Raw genomic sequence first — 13,103 nt, 5'->3', positions numbered from 1 at the left:
CAAAAAAGGCAAGTACAAGTATAAGCACGCGGCAATTCAGACGTCTAGGCCGACAGAGTTTTCGAATACAGGCATTATTTCCAACAGATCCAACTTTTGCGAGGAAGAGAGTAACGATTGCGAAATAGCCATTGCCACTCTAAAGCTATTCTGTAACATCGAGTGGTCCCGCCCGAGTTGTTGAAACTTGAGCCACTCTCATCCTTAGCGGAAACGATCTACCTAAAGCGTATGTTCCCAAATGTCCAGACAAGCAAGCCGACCCTCATCCCGCAATGTAAGTACCCGAGGGCCTGTCGTTGCACCGGCCTCCCGGCGAAACGCACTGGTAGGGATCGGGGACGAAGTCGGGAGACACGCAGTCATCCACGTAGAACCGGATATAGCTGCCCGTGGCCTTCTCCTCGGCCGTGATAAAGATACCATCACCAGTGGCACCGCCTTCCCACCGCATAGTCCAACTTTCGCACCCGTTGATGTCGCGTCTGTCGTCGGGGTTGTAGTTGTTAAAGTTGTCAATACACTCCTGATCCCAGTTCTGATAGCTGTTGTTCAGACAGCTCGCGTCATCGGGACCATTCAGTCTGACATTGCAAACGGGGGAGCAACAAATTCCTAAGCCACAAGGCGCGTTCAAAGACGCGTCTGTGATTGAAATGGTAAAGTCGCTCGCGTACGCAGGGTCCCGAGCGGCAATGTCTTTAGCGGGGTCCAGGCCACCCGAGGCGAGGCCACCCGAGGCAAGGTCAGATGAGGGCTTGATGGTCTATGGCGATTCTCAGTCAGTTTGACTGAGTCAAATGCGGACAGGATCATCCTGGATATCCCATGTTGAGATTGTAGTGCAACTCACCCGAGACACGGCTTGGTCAAGTAGACCTAGTGCAAAGGTTGCAGCGAGGAAAGATCGAATAGAAGGCATTTCGTTGGCGCTGTGAATTGTGTGTAGAGATCCAGGTGAGGCAAATGGTCAAAGGCGGTAGAGTTGTCTGTTTCGATCAGAGTGGACATCCAAGACGGGATCGTTGACTCCTTTTATACTCGAGTCCTGGATTCGGTCGGCTGTGCTCCCCCATGACTGATAATGCACCTGTTTGTCCGACTCGAGTCGAATGCATGGATTTGATGCCATCGAGATGTCATTCAGGAGTCTAATCACGTCCTCTGATGCTCAGACTGACGGCTCAACATGCCCAAGTGATATCGTACATTGAGGCTGTCGCATAAGTCTGTATGCTGATGTCAGCCGAGATCTGTAAGTTGCGGCATCTCCGCATCAACAATCTTCGATCCCGCAATTTACTAGACTGTCAATGCCATGAATCGATCGGGAACCGGCGAGGATAGATGAATCGTGACGTGGGCCAACCCCGAAGGATTCGCCGAGACATGGATTGTGTAGCATTATTGATCAATGTTGGAGCGTCTACCATGGCCGCTCCACCAGCCATCAAAGAACAGTCGTATTCCTACATGATTCAAGGCAATCGGAAGTGTAGGTTCCGAACAACCTTGACCGGGAGATGTTCTGTCACGATAGCCGCGAGTCGATAACCCTGCAAGATATGACCACAATATGACGATCATGGTAATTCAAAAAAAAAAATTATAAAAATCAGAATCGGGAAACCATCGAGGCTATATGGCTGTCATTTCTTATAGGAAGGAGGCTGGTAGTATCTAGAAGGTTATGCCTTCGCCTCCCGGTTGTGAAAACGTAGTTATTGTTCGTCAGATGTTGTAATTCCTTTCTTGAAGCAAGCACAATGTTGATAATTCCATATTACGTTCCCGGATAATGGTCCATATTTTATGGATTATTTACGAAGCTATTAAAATCCCAGGCCTACCAACATATGATTTTTGTGGCTGGGGCCCCAAGAAAGGGGGAAAAGGGGAGGGGGGCCGGGGAGGTGAGACAATTAGATATCCAAAGTTTATAAGAGCTCCACCTAAGTGAGTACTAAATCCAGAAGCGCTGTTAAATGTTTCCGGCCTTTTTATGTTCAATCTCTGGTAGCTTTGGGGCGACAATAAGCTCCTAGCTTGGATACCAGTATAGCGCGATCCTCTGCAGGTCGTGGGTCAACACTTGGTGATTATCCAAGGCAGGAAATTTGCTACCGTCTTGGCGGGCTGCACCACATAAACCATGTTAGCGCATGGGAGAAACGACGGATCGGCACATTGACTTTTGTATTCAACCAAGTTTCCAACAGTGCTGGCCACCTCGCGCGGCCAGAAGTCCACGTTGTACTTAGAATGTCCGCTTTAGAGAGTAAAGAGACACGCAACGCAAGATTTCATTAGAACATAAAGGCACAACGGAAGATGGAATGCCTGCATTGGGTACCGACCCTGGGAACTTTGTCCATCAGTGGCTGGTTTCTGTTGGAACCGGATAGCGTGCTGGTGATTACAGTCAATGTACTTCTCCGCCGACGCAGGACCGTGGGCTGTGCCATGGACGACATACTCGGGATATCCCAAGACCTGTGTCACTAGGGTGCTGTAGATTCGCGTCGTGTCAATGAGCGTCCATCCCTCGGGGGCCTGTGAAAAAAAGGCGAAGCCTGGGAGTGAGCACTGAGGACACAACGACGTCAAAGGCCACTTGCCCCCGCCCGGATTTTTCCTTCTCCGGCCACTGTTGTGCGCTTTGTGAGTGACGATGACGGGGCCGAACTTGAGAAATGATGATCCCAGCCATCCGTGGTTGATGAGAAGTCACTCGCCTATTCATGTCGCGCTGCTCCTTTTCCCAGTCAAGCTCGTACACCCACTGCTCTTTGAGGGATTTGGGCGTGTTCCATTCAATCTTCCAAGGGAATCCAAGCCCAGGACAGACGGTCTCTTCTGGTAGTATGGTGGAGTTGACGATGTTGAGCATGCGTGAGTCATTGTCGGAAAGGTCGACGCGGAGAGGTTGGAGATTGGACTGGTCTGCCACAGGCATCGCAAGGGCCAGCTTCGTAAATCTCAAGAAGACTTAGAGAGTAACATGATTGATGGGTTGCCAGATTTGAAGTGGTAGGGTAAGAGGATGACACTCAACTAGTACATGTAGTCGATGAGACTATCGATGAGGCCGATCGTTGTCTAATCCAAGACTATTGGTACGATTCGGAAAACTTCTTTCGATTACAAAACGGCAGCCGTGTTCCTGTAATGCATTTCTCCCCCAGCCTTTCAGTGTTGTACATTTCGCCATTGACGACGGCGTGGCCCGGTGGGTCAGCCCATTGTTACTCGCCAGAGGCTGGCGGCCGCTTAGGGAGAGGTCATTGATGGAGAGACGACAATGACCGAGGGCGACGCTGATCCACGTTCCACGCTCATCCGTACCACAATGGTTCAGTATGTCGATTGAGGCCTGCAGACTGTAGAGCATGTCCGTCACGCTGGCAATCGTGCCTCGGGAGCTGGCGCCTGTGTCCACTGTCGACTCTGGCGTCCTGGACGTACGTGTGGATGCCGCCCATGGTACCGGACGTCTCAGCCTTCGGGTTAGATGTTTCCAAGTCCCAGCTGTCAATCCCTTCTCTGAAGCTGCGAACATGACTCGATGCACTTATTGGGTCATGTAAAGCACCCATGTTTGTCAAAAGTCGACCAGGGATAGTCTGTAGAGTATGAACCAGTCGGGTCGCCGGCCGGGACCAAATGCGGTTAGTCGGGGAGAATGGAGCCACATTCCCGAATGCAGGGGAACAACTGTTAGTTAACTATGCTCTCGCGAATCGAAATACCCTATGTCTTGCGAGGATTGCGGGAGATACGCTCGGCCGCTGTCACCAAACAGATTGCCATGATGGCGGCTGGCATATCGCGCGAGAACAAGAGACGAGTCCTAAATACATGTGATGGGTGTCGAACATGTGTACCACGGTCGAGTTCTCGGCGACTTGACGGGCCTGCTGGCGCACGCTCCCGCGAGCACGTGTGCCCAGAAACGCTTCCATCGACTGGGACAACCACTCACGTGGCAGGCCCCCGGATCGGAAGATCTCAACTCCGGGAACGCTGGTGACCCAACACAATTCCCTCGTGCACCTTTTGCCCTTGCCTCCCTTCCTTGCACGGCTCCGAACGAGTAAAAGACCTGCATCAGTTCCGTTGTGCCCACTCTAGCTTGCTCTTCGTTGTTTGGTCTACCACTTGAATCATGTCCATCGTGGAAAAAAGCACAGCATGGCGACCTCACCTATTATCAACTCTGCATCTCTTCCAGACCCATGATTGAGCAAGGTGGACTTCCGCGATACCTCTTTCTTCCAGAAGAAGGAAGCCTTGAGATCACTCTCGCCTACGCCTGATGCCATTGTTCAAAGGTAGTCCGAAGATTGGTGAAGATGTTTTAATATTCAAAGAGCAGAACCTTGCTATCAAAGTTGGACAACCCTACATCGTCAAATTTTGCCGAGGCAATAACCATGCGAGCCAATAAACAAGCGTTTCCGCATAACGAGGTTCCAGTGCCGTAAGTCTTTGGCTGGAGAAAATATGTCAACCTTTACTTTTTATATATGAGCCATATTCCTGGCGTCACGTTGCGCGAGGCCTGGAGAGATTTTCAAGAACAAGATAAGGCGTGTGTGCAGTCAATCAGCTTCGCCAAGTTGTGTCCACCTTGCGTTGCCTTCAATAGCCTAAGTCGCCTCCTTTCATCGGTACCTATAATAAGTTGGGTCTTCTAATCGGCTGGTATCCTGAGTACTGGGAATACTGCCAAATGCCATTATGCTATCTATTATGAGCATGATTTCCGCGCAGCAGGTTGGGCAGAGACCATTATTATGCATCCATGGGGAGATGCGTGGAAGACATAGGCGGAATACGTTCACTGGCGAATGCCATGATACATAATGGCATTTCATGAACCCATGGCTGGTGGAAGCAGCGCGTGAATCTGCCTGGTGTATTTATCTATTTGTATCTGATCCCATCCATGTATGGGGGTGAACGATGCTTTACACAATCATGTCCCTTCCGCGCCGATGCGGTGGGATGCGGCGGCTTCACCGGATCTTCGTCGCTATCGCTTGTACTGCTGGAGACGCCGAGGCGGGCTGCAACACGGACGCGCCGGGAGACGTCGCCACATAGTGTTACGATGACGACTTCACTCTCTCCAATAAATCTGCGTCGCAGTGTCAGTACAGCCAATTAGACTCGAGCTGTCCATATCACACCTCACGCTGCAAACTTCTAAAAGATACAGCAAATTCACGGCAGCCATCCTTGCTGTACAAGTAGGTATATTGTCATCTACTCATTTGAGAGGGAAAGTTGTCTGATGCGCAAAATGCCTCCCTCTATCCGCCACTCTGTGAAACGAGTGTGGTAGTCATGGTATATCAGTCCATCCAAAAATACAAAATCCAACTCCAAATAAACGCCGTAGGAAATGTCTCCTCTGCGATCAATTTCCGCCAAATGGGGAAGACCTCGTCGCGCGAGTTCCCAATGCTTCGCTTCCCGGACGCCACGTTCTCCCATACAATGCGAGTGAAACACATCTACACGGCAGGGCTCGTGGGAAACCTGCCGCCAGATGCGAGACCCGTGTATGATGCTTAAACTGGAAAATACAAAAGCACAAGCAAAGCAGTGGCGCACTGCTGGTTCATAAAGACATGATTGTTCTCATAGCGCAGAACAGTGAAGAAGTAAGAGGGGATTCAAGCCCATGCTGGTGGGCACGGCATGTACCCTTCACGCGGCGGACGGGCTGAGGAACCCTAGGCCTGAGCGGTACCGTACGGGCCGCGTGTGTGGTAGGTGCTGAACTGGACGTCGTCGGCCCGGATCGGCTTGGATTCCTTGTAGGCAGGATAGTGACTCCGGGCAGGCTCGTACGAGTACCCGCCGTCATAATAGCGGCTGCGCTCGGGAACATCCCGACCGTAGTACTGCTGGTTCTGCAGCGTGGTCTTGTTGTTTGTGACCTTGTAGTGGACCGCAGTGGGATGCTCCGGGGAGCGCGTCTTCCTCGAGCTGCGGTGCTTGCCCGAGTGGCGAGGCTCCTCGTAGTACTCTTCCTCGGACTCGTCCAGATCATACTGGGCGTGCATCTTGGAGCGACCGCGGCCGCGGTTTGCCGAGCGGTCCTCCGCAAACGTCTCGGCTCTCCTGGGCAGGGGCCCCGGGCGCACGGGGATGGGCATCGTGTGCGTGCGGCTGACGCCCGCCCGGGGTGGCGAGCTGCCCATGGGGTGCTCCGCGTACCGTGCGGCATTCCGAGCGGCGGGCGAGTCGTGGGCGAGATTGGGGTCCTCGCGGATGGGATCCTGGGACGACCGGTGCATCGGACGTTCCCGTGCGACGTACGGCGCGTCAGCCGAACCACGACGAGGCCGTGCCGATGATCGATGGATCGCCTCGTCCTCAGGCACCGGGAAGATGGGAACGCCACCAGCTGTAGGGGGCGGGGTGGGCGCTGCCGGTGGCTTCGGGCCGTGGTAGCTCTGCGATCGCTCGACACCAGGAACATCACGAGAGCTGTTAATGTACGCTCGCGCGGCGTCGACCTTGGTAGCAGTGTCTGTTGCTGCACGACGCAGCTTGAACTCGTCTCGGCCAGATGATCGCTCGCGGGGGTCCTCATGCTTCCGGCTGGATTTCCTTGGGATGGGCTGCGGCTCGTCGTAGAGATCATCCTCAATGTAGGGGTGCTGCGGCTCACGGTCGCGGCGCTTCTCTTCCTTGCTCAGCTTCTTCTCTTTGGTTTCCTTGCGCTCTCGCTGCCGCTTCTCCTCCTTCTTCGCCGCACGCCGAGCGTCTTCCTCGTCGCGCTCTCGCTTCTCGCGCTCCTTGGCCTCCTTGCGCTTTCGGCGTTCCTTCTCGTCCTTCTTCTCGCGCTCCTTTTCCGCCTCGCGTTTTGATGGCTTCGGCTCATGGTAGCTCTCGCCGCGGCGGGGCATGCGCACGTCAGGCTCATAGTAGCGAGGGCCGCGCATGTCGTCGTGGGAGCGAGAATACGCATAAGCCACCTTGACGCCTTGGGGAGGCGGGGGAGGTCCTTCGCGGTACGACTTGGAGCGAGGCTCAGCTGTCCGAATCTCGATGTCGGGGTACTTTGACGAGCGGGGCGCCGAGGTGTTGGGCTTGTTCTGGTATTGGCGTCGAAGCTCGGCCAGCTTTATTTGATCGTCGTACTTCTCACGCTGCACTTCGTCGCTGAGAATCTCGTAGGCCTCCTGTACCCTCTGGAACTCGTCCTGCTTGATCGCCTTCTGCTGTGGATCTTGCACCTTGTCGGGGTGGCATTTGAGGATGAGCTTGCGGTGGGCTTGTCGGATTTCCTGTATTTGAGCGTCCTGGGAAACGCCAAGGACCTTGTAGGGGTCCATTTGGGTGGTCATGGTTGTCTTTGGATGACGGAAAAAGTCCTGCTGTCCTTGGAAGGGGACGGGCGTTCTGGTCCTCTGATGCGACGCGGTCTGGCGTTTGGGCTCGGTCGAGAACTAGACTGGGTCTATCTGCCTTGTTGCTGTTCCTGGAATGAATTGCACAAGAAATTCAAGTCCAGCAGCAGTTAGAATCCGTTGACCGTAATTAAAGGGACGAATATGCTGGACAGGTCCTTGTTGTCGGGGGAGGTGTTGTTATTGTTGTCGTTGTCGTCGTCGTGAAGAAAGGTGTACCACAAACAGCCAGCTGCTCAGGTATGGACGGCGGTAGTTGGCTTGTGCAGGCGACGTGAAAAAGGCCGAGTTCCTTTTGAGGAATCCGACTGCTAATGAGGTCAGAGGTGCTGATGACTGTTGCTGGCTGGCTGGCGGGCTGTCCCCTGATCAGACGCCAGAAAAAGAGGGGGGCGAGAGAGGTGGTTGAACGGGTCGGGTGGGTGACTTTTGAGGGTGGTGGTGCCACTGCAGGGATGGGTCGCCGTGACGAGTCGTGGGCGTGCTGGGTTGCAGCAATAGGTGACTTTTGGGGTGGTCCCAGTGGATGCGGGCTTGGCGCTTTTTAGAGGTCGAGACGGCCGTCCTTTATGCTCGCCGCTGCAGTCGCTGATTTGTAGTCCAGTCGCTGCTATGACAGTGCTGACAGATGTTGCTGAATGAGACTCCAGTCGTGGGTGAAGCAATGCTTAGTCGTGAATCGTGAAGGTCGGATGGTGACGGATCACGACGCGGACTTCTGGAACGCTGCGCGTGAACTCGCTCTGTCCGTCTACGTGTACAAACTGGATTCCGGTGACGTCGAGAGGATTGATGTCCCTGGGATACCTGCTTCCCCTCCCACTCAAGGCTCCAGTCCGAGGCCAAGAACCGATCTTCCAGTTCCAGGTGCCTGTCGGCCCTCAGATGGCCTGACGCTGGACAACAGAGCACCGCAGGGCACTGCAGGTGAATGGATCAGGCGCGTCGGGGCAGCTGCACAGAAGCTGAGGGAATTGTAAAGTACCTCCGCGTGGCGCAGGCGTCCAGGAGGTACGAGGCTTTTGCTTGCCGGTGGCGCGGTGGATGAGGTACTCGCCGAACACCAATAGCGAGCGAGTGACTCCAAATCAGGCGGGTGCGCTTATCGAAGGCGAAGGCTCGTCGAGAGGAGGCAAAAAAAGGAAAGATGCGATTTTCGACAAGAATCTGATAGACAATGGGCAGCTGTCAATGCTGCGCCCACATCCGGTGGCGGACTGTCGCTAATTAGTGTTTGACACTGGTTGGGGTTGGCCTAGTTCCTGGTGGCGGATTGCGGATGCTTCCAGGCGGGAGCTTGGAAAGCTTCGCGGTGGGAAATATGTGTGCCTGGCGATTATAGCGGGTGGCGAGCGATAGCTGCACGTCGGTAGCCGTCAGGTGGGCACGTGGTCGTTGGTCTCGAAAATGTTCTTCTTGCACATTGATTGACTTCGACACAGGAATTGGAATGGCAAGACTGTTTCGATAATAAACGCCTGGATCGATACCAATTCCATGTCAATAAAAGGCCTCTCGCGATCGTCCAGGCGACGGTCTTGCAGTGCAGGGAATCGCAGTAGCTCGCGCAGCAGCGCTCAGCAGGACAAGCGGTGAGGCAGCGCGAGGCCCCGAGCAAGGCCAACGAGAGGCTTCAATGTGCAAAGGGCCAATTCCTACTGGAGGCAGGGTCTCTGCTCAGGTGATGGCCTTTGTGGAGAGGCGACGATGGAGGCGACTGGAGATCGAAACTGTTTGAGAATGAGACTGGTCCAGCGAGCGGAGGGTATCTGCGACAGCGCAGGCTGCCAGGCAATGCCACGATGATGATTACGACTTGTTGTTCGTTGATGATGGAGGCTGGGTTTTTCTAGACCCAGTATACGAGCTGACTATTCGTTCTGAGGGACAATGGTAGACAAAGTGAGTCTCTGCTTCCATTGAGCACTGTTGCAGCTCTTTCACTTACACCTGGCGCTCCTGCTTTCAATCCATCCGCGAGGCTGTTGTTTCCTGGGGTAATCGTACTCTGTAGATCTACCTAAGGCAAGTGCTAACTCACCACCCACTGGTATTGCTGCTGGTTGTCTCACACCAAACCATTCCTAATTAATTGACTCAAAGTACACATTGTTTCGCATCATATCAATTCGAGTGGTCGCCAGTGCCACAAGCCATTGTGCCTCGCTTCAGCTTGTGCTCATTGCCCACACGCTGACCCCGTCATCTGCCTGCCAATGGGTCTCAGATTGGTCTGCCCCCATCAAATCGTGGTTGCCGAATGGCCTCATCACACTGCATCTGGCCGTCGAGTTATTATCCGCTCACAATCCCCGTACACCTGCATAAATTAGTTCTATCCCAGCTGATCACCGCGGCTCAGCCTGCGCTATACTCGTCGTCGACTGGAAACAATGGTTTGTTCAGCTATCCGTACACTTCAGCTACACACGTGAGGCGTCCAGCACTCTACGTCTGACAACCATCCACGAGTCTCGCGGGCTCTTCATGTCCTCCTGCAAGATCACTGGTCTGGTGGAATCGCTGCGAGTGCATGACTTGGCCACCAGTGGGATCGTAGCCGGTGCAGGCCGCACCAGTGGTCAGTCGATGCTTTCTGTTGGCTTGTATTGGTTTGGCTTGGCTTGGCAATGCTCTGTCGACTGACTACGGATGCTCGTACGTACCTATCGCCGAGTGCAACATGGCCGTCCCTGTAGGTCCTGTCCTGAGGACCTGCAGCTTTTCTGGCCAGGTGCAGGACACCATCTCCGTCTGGCCGCAACAGCTGCATTGCCTATCATGCCATGGTAGCTCGCCCCGCCATTTTGCGTCCTATTGTACACGATGGAGGGGTGGTTGTGGTGCTCGCGTCTACACAACCAACCGATTCACAGCCATCTGACAGGTAAGCAAGAGCAGGGCTCAGATGCTGTGCTGAACCTCCATCCATCTTCTAAGACAAAGACATTGATTAAGGCGGTACGCCAGCAATGGGACGGACGGGGCGGCGCGCTCTATTGGACCGTGCACTATCCACGAGGGTGGGAGGGATAAAGTGCACCAGAACTTCGAAGCCTTCTTTCGATTCGGCGACGCGAACGAATTAATCGCTAGTGACAGCTGCGGCCAGTGAAACACTCCGCCAGCCGAGCCACGACGCCGTGACTGGTCAGACAGCGGGCGCTCTACAGCAAGCTAGGAGGGGAATTTGCTTGGTACCACTTCTGTCCCGTTCTCTTCGATACTCTGTCCTGGCGGTCAGGGAGTGGACCTCTCGTGAGCTATTTCTAATGCTATTTATTAGTGTTCACGTTAAGGCTGGGATGTCCTGCGTACGGGGATGTGTCGAGCGGGAGGATTTATCCATTTTGAGGGGAACGAGGCCAGGGCACCCCAGCCATGGGGCGACGCGCTAGGAACATTTGGCTGGAATGGTGATCGGCTTCTGGATGCTGGCTCGAAGCGTGGGGAAAGGTGACTAGGAGTCTTAGAGATGTGATGGTAAATGATCACAAGAGCCTCAGGCGCTTGCGTCGGAACGGAGGTCCCTCCTGAGGGTGGGAGGAATTGCACGTGGTAGGCTGTCGCACAAGTGGGTGATGACCGATGACTTCACTGCGGGCTTCAAACAGGTTGGGACGGCGGTTCAAGTTCAACTATGATCGGGGAACAGGTTCATGATCAAAGGCGGAAACTTGTTCTAATAGCATTGTGCGAAACAAGCGGACGCTATCAATTCATCATCAGCGATTGCACTTGCAGTCAAGGTCATCTGTTGTGGGCGGCTGTCTTTTGACAGCTGCAATGGCTTCGCATTCATAATCACACGACCTGCACCATACAGGTCAGTCATGCTACCCAGCCTCGTAACCAGGTCTTCAATGTATTTAATACTGTAAGGTGTTCGATCAGCACTGGACTACTTGAATACCTCACTAAACTAGTTCCCTGTGCCATATATCTGGTGGCGGACAGTGGACAACGGCGGGGTATAGGGTAGCCTATCAGCCAACCAACGTCGCCGCGCGGCGCGACTCGAACTGCGTATTTCCCAAACACACATCACTCACTTCACGGATCCTTCTTGTAACCGAGATGTGGCGTCTTTAGTGGCGACCGATAGTGACGCACGCATAAACAGTCGCTCAATCGACTGACTATCCTCCACTGTGGGCTGGTAGGCAGGTAACTCGTGATAATTTCATTTTGCAATGTTGCGGTGACGCCCAAGCGGGCCTAGACAGCTGAAGCCTCAACGAAGGTCTCGTGTCATGCTCAATCTCACGCAAGTGGCAGACATTATGCACAAGTTTCCATGCGAGAAACGATAACGATGATGAGAACGCCAAGGGGTTCGGACCATCTTTATGATCTGCCTTCATCGACTGCTATGGCTAACAATCGCCAACGTGCCCACAACACTCACCCATTAGACCAAACCATTGAAGGCCAACAATGCCTTCATTGCATAGATGATCACCAAGACCAAATCAATGACAACTGTCATTGAAAGCAATGCACGTAACCATTTTCAGCGTCGTGCCGATGTAAAGCCAACATGGCACAAGTCGGGTAGCAACACTTCCCAGCCCAATCGCGATGAGCCATGTCATCGTGGAATGGATGTTCATACCATTATCATAATGCCTCCCAGACAGGCAGGTCAACATCCACGACGATTGGCTTGTTCATCTTCTTGCCCCCTTTGTGTGGGTAGCTTGTCTTCATGATGGCGGCATTGACGATGCATGTCTCTTGACGCCCCATTCGACATCGGTGGGCGTCTGCGCCGCAATGACTCCCATAATTGCACAGAGGATTGGCAGTGCGGGAGGACAAATCAACAAGAGAAAGCTTGTGACTCCCCTCTGGACTCGGGTCTTGCCAATCATCAACGCCTCTCTCGTGATACGGGGCTTGGTTGGCCGTGAGATCCCATGAGACTCGCCTCGCGCCACGAGAGGAATGGACGTGGCCACAGATCGCTAGAAGTGGACGGATTCTCCAGAGAGCTTGGCGTAGAGCCTCACAGCCTGTTGATCCCCTCTCTGGTGCGATGTCACAGTGCGTCCGTGGTGGTGTATGCGTGACGACGATGTCAGTGTCGAGCGGAATGTCGTCCCAGAGCCTTGGGAGGTCGTTATTCGCCGTGGGCGATACCAGCGTGTCGTAACCAAATGCCCAAAGACCATGTTTAGGCGAATAAGGTGATCCGAACATGGAGAATGTTGTTTTTGCCCCTGTCCGCAGACGAACGGTTGTGGAAGAGTGATCCAGGTATGTTATGGTTGGGGAGTCTGCGAGCAGGGAGAGGCAGTCCTCGTAAGATTGAGGGTTCTGGTTGTGGAACTGGGCGCCATGTTCCGCGAGAAAGTTCTTGTCTAGCGTAATGTCATGGTTCCCTATGTTAATGTTAGAAAGGGTTTCAGTTGGCAGGATGCCCAACGCCGTACCAGCAATCACAATCTTGACCTCGAACGGCGCCTTCTCAAGCCACTGCACCGCTCGTGACAACTGAACCATCAGCTGTCAATTCTATACAAAGGCGCCACACTCTCTGACCTCGGAGTAGCTCCCTTGGTTGGTGAGATCACCGGCGTGGACTAGGACGTCACCGGGGGGTAACTTCGGCGTTGTATTGTGCGTGTCGGACACGCAGACAAAGCGCGTCCGACGTAGAACTGGCGATGCCAT

General features: G+C 53.8%; 3 protein-coding genes across 3 annotated transcripts; all 3 read right to left on the bottom strand.

Moving 5' to 3' along the window:
* Positions 1-265: 265 nt before the first annotated feature.
* Positions 266-922, bottom strand: J7T54_007416 (uncharacterized protein; the record flags this gene model as incomplete). The annotated part of the gene is made up of 3 exons (XM_051510225.1): positions 266-545; positions 678-766; positions 854-922. The coding sequence occupies 3 exons, from the start codon at positions 920-922 to the stop codon at positions 266-268; spliced, it is 438 nt and encodes a 145-aa protein (XP_051358875.1).
* A 4,819-nt stretch (positions 923-5,741) lies between these two features.
* On the bottom strand, positions 5,742-7,364 carry J7T54_007415 (DnaJ subfamily B member-like protein; the record flags this gene model as incomplete). The annotated part of the gene is made up of 1 exon (XM_051510224.1): positions 5,742-7,364. The coding sequence occupies one exon, from the start codon at positions 7,362-7,364 to the stop codon at positions 5,742-5,744; it is 1,623 nt and encodes a 540-aa protein (XP_051358874.1).
* A 5,030-nt stretch (positions 7,365-12,394) lies between these two features.
* Positions 12,395-13,103, bottom strand: J7T54_007414 (calcineurin-like phosphoesterase; the record flags this gene model as incomplete). Its single annotated transcript, XM_051510222.1, has 4 exons — positions 12,395-12,442; positions 12,504-12,811; positions 12,863-12,923; positions 12,972-13,103. The coding sequence occupies 4 exons, from the start codon at positions 13,101-13,103 to the stop codon at positions 12,395-12,397; spliced, it is 549 nt and encodes a 182-aa protein (XP_051358873.1).

Source organism: Emericellopsis cladophorae, assembly GCF_022114955.1.
Source record: "Emericellopsis cladophorae strain MUM 19.33 chromosome Unknown NODE_86_length_66810_cov_114_917642, whole genome shotgun sequence".
NCBI lineage: Eukaryota > Fungi > Ascomycota > Sordariomycetes > Hypocreales > Bionectriaceae > Emericellopsis > Emericellopsis cladophorae.
The sequence above is the reverse complement of the archived record's forward strand: the minus strand, read 5'-3'. Positions and strand labels throughout refer to the sequence as shown.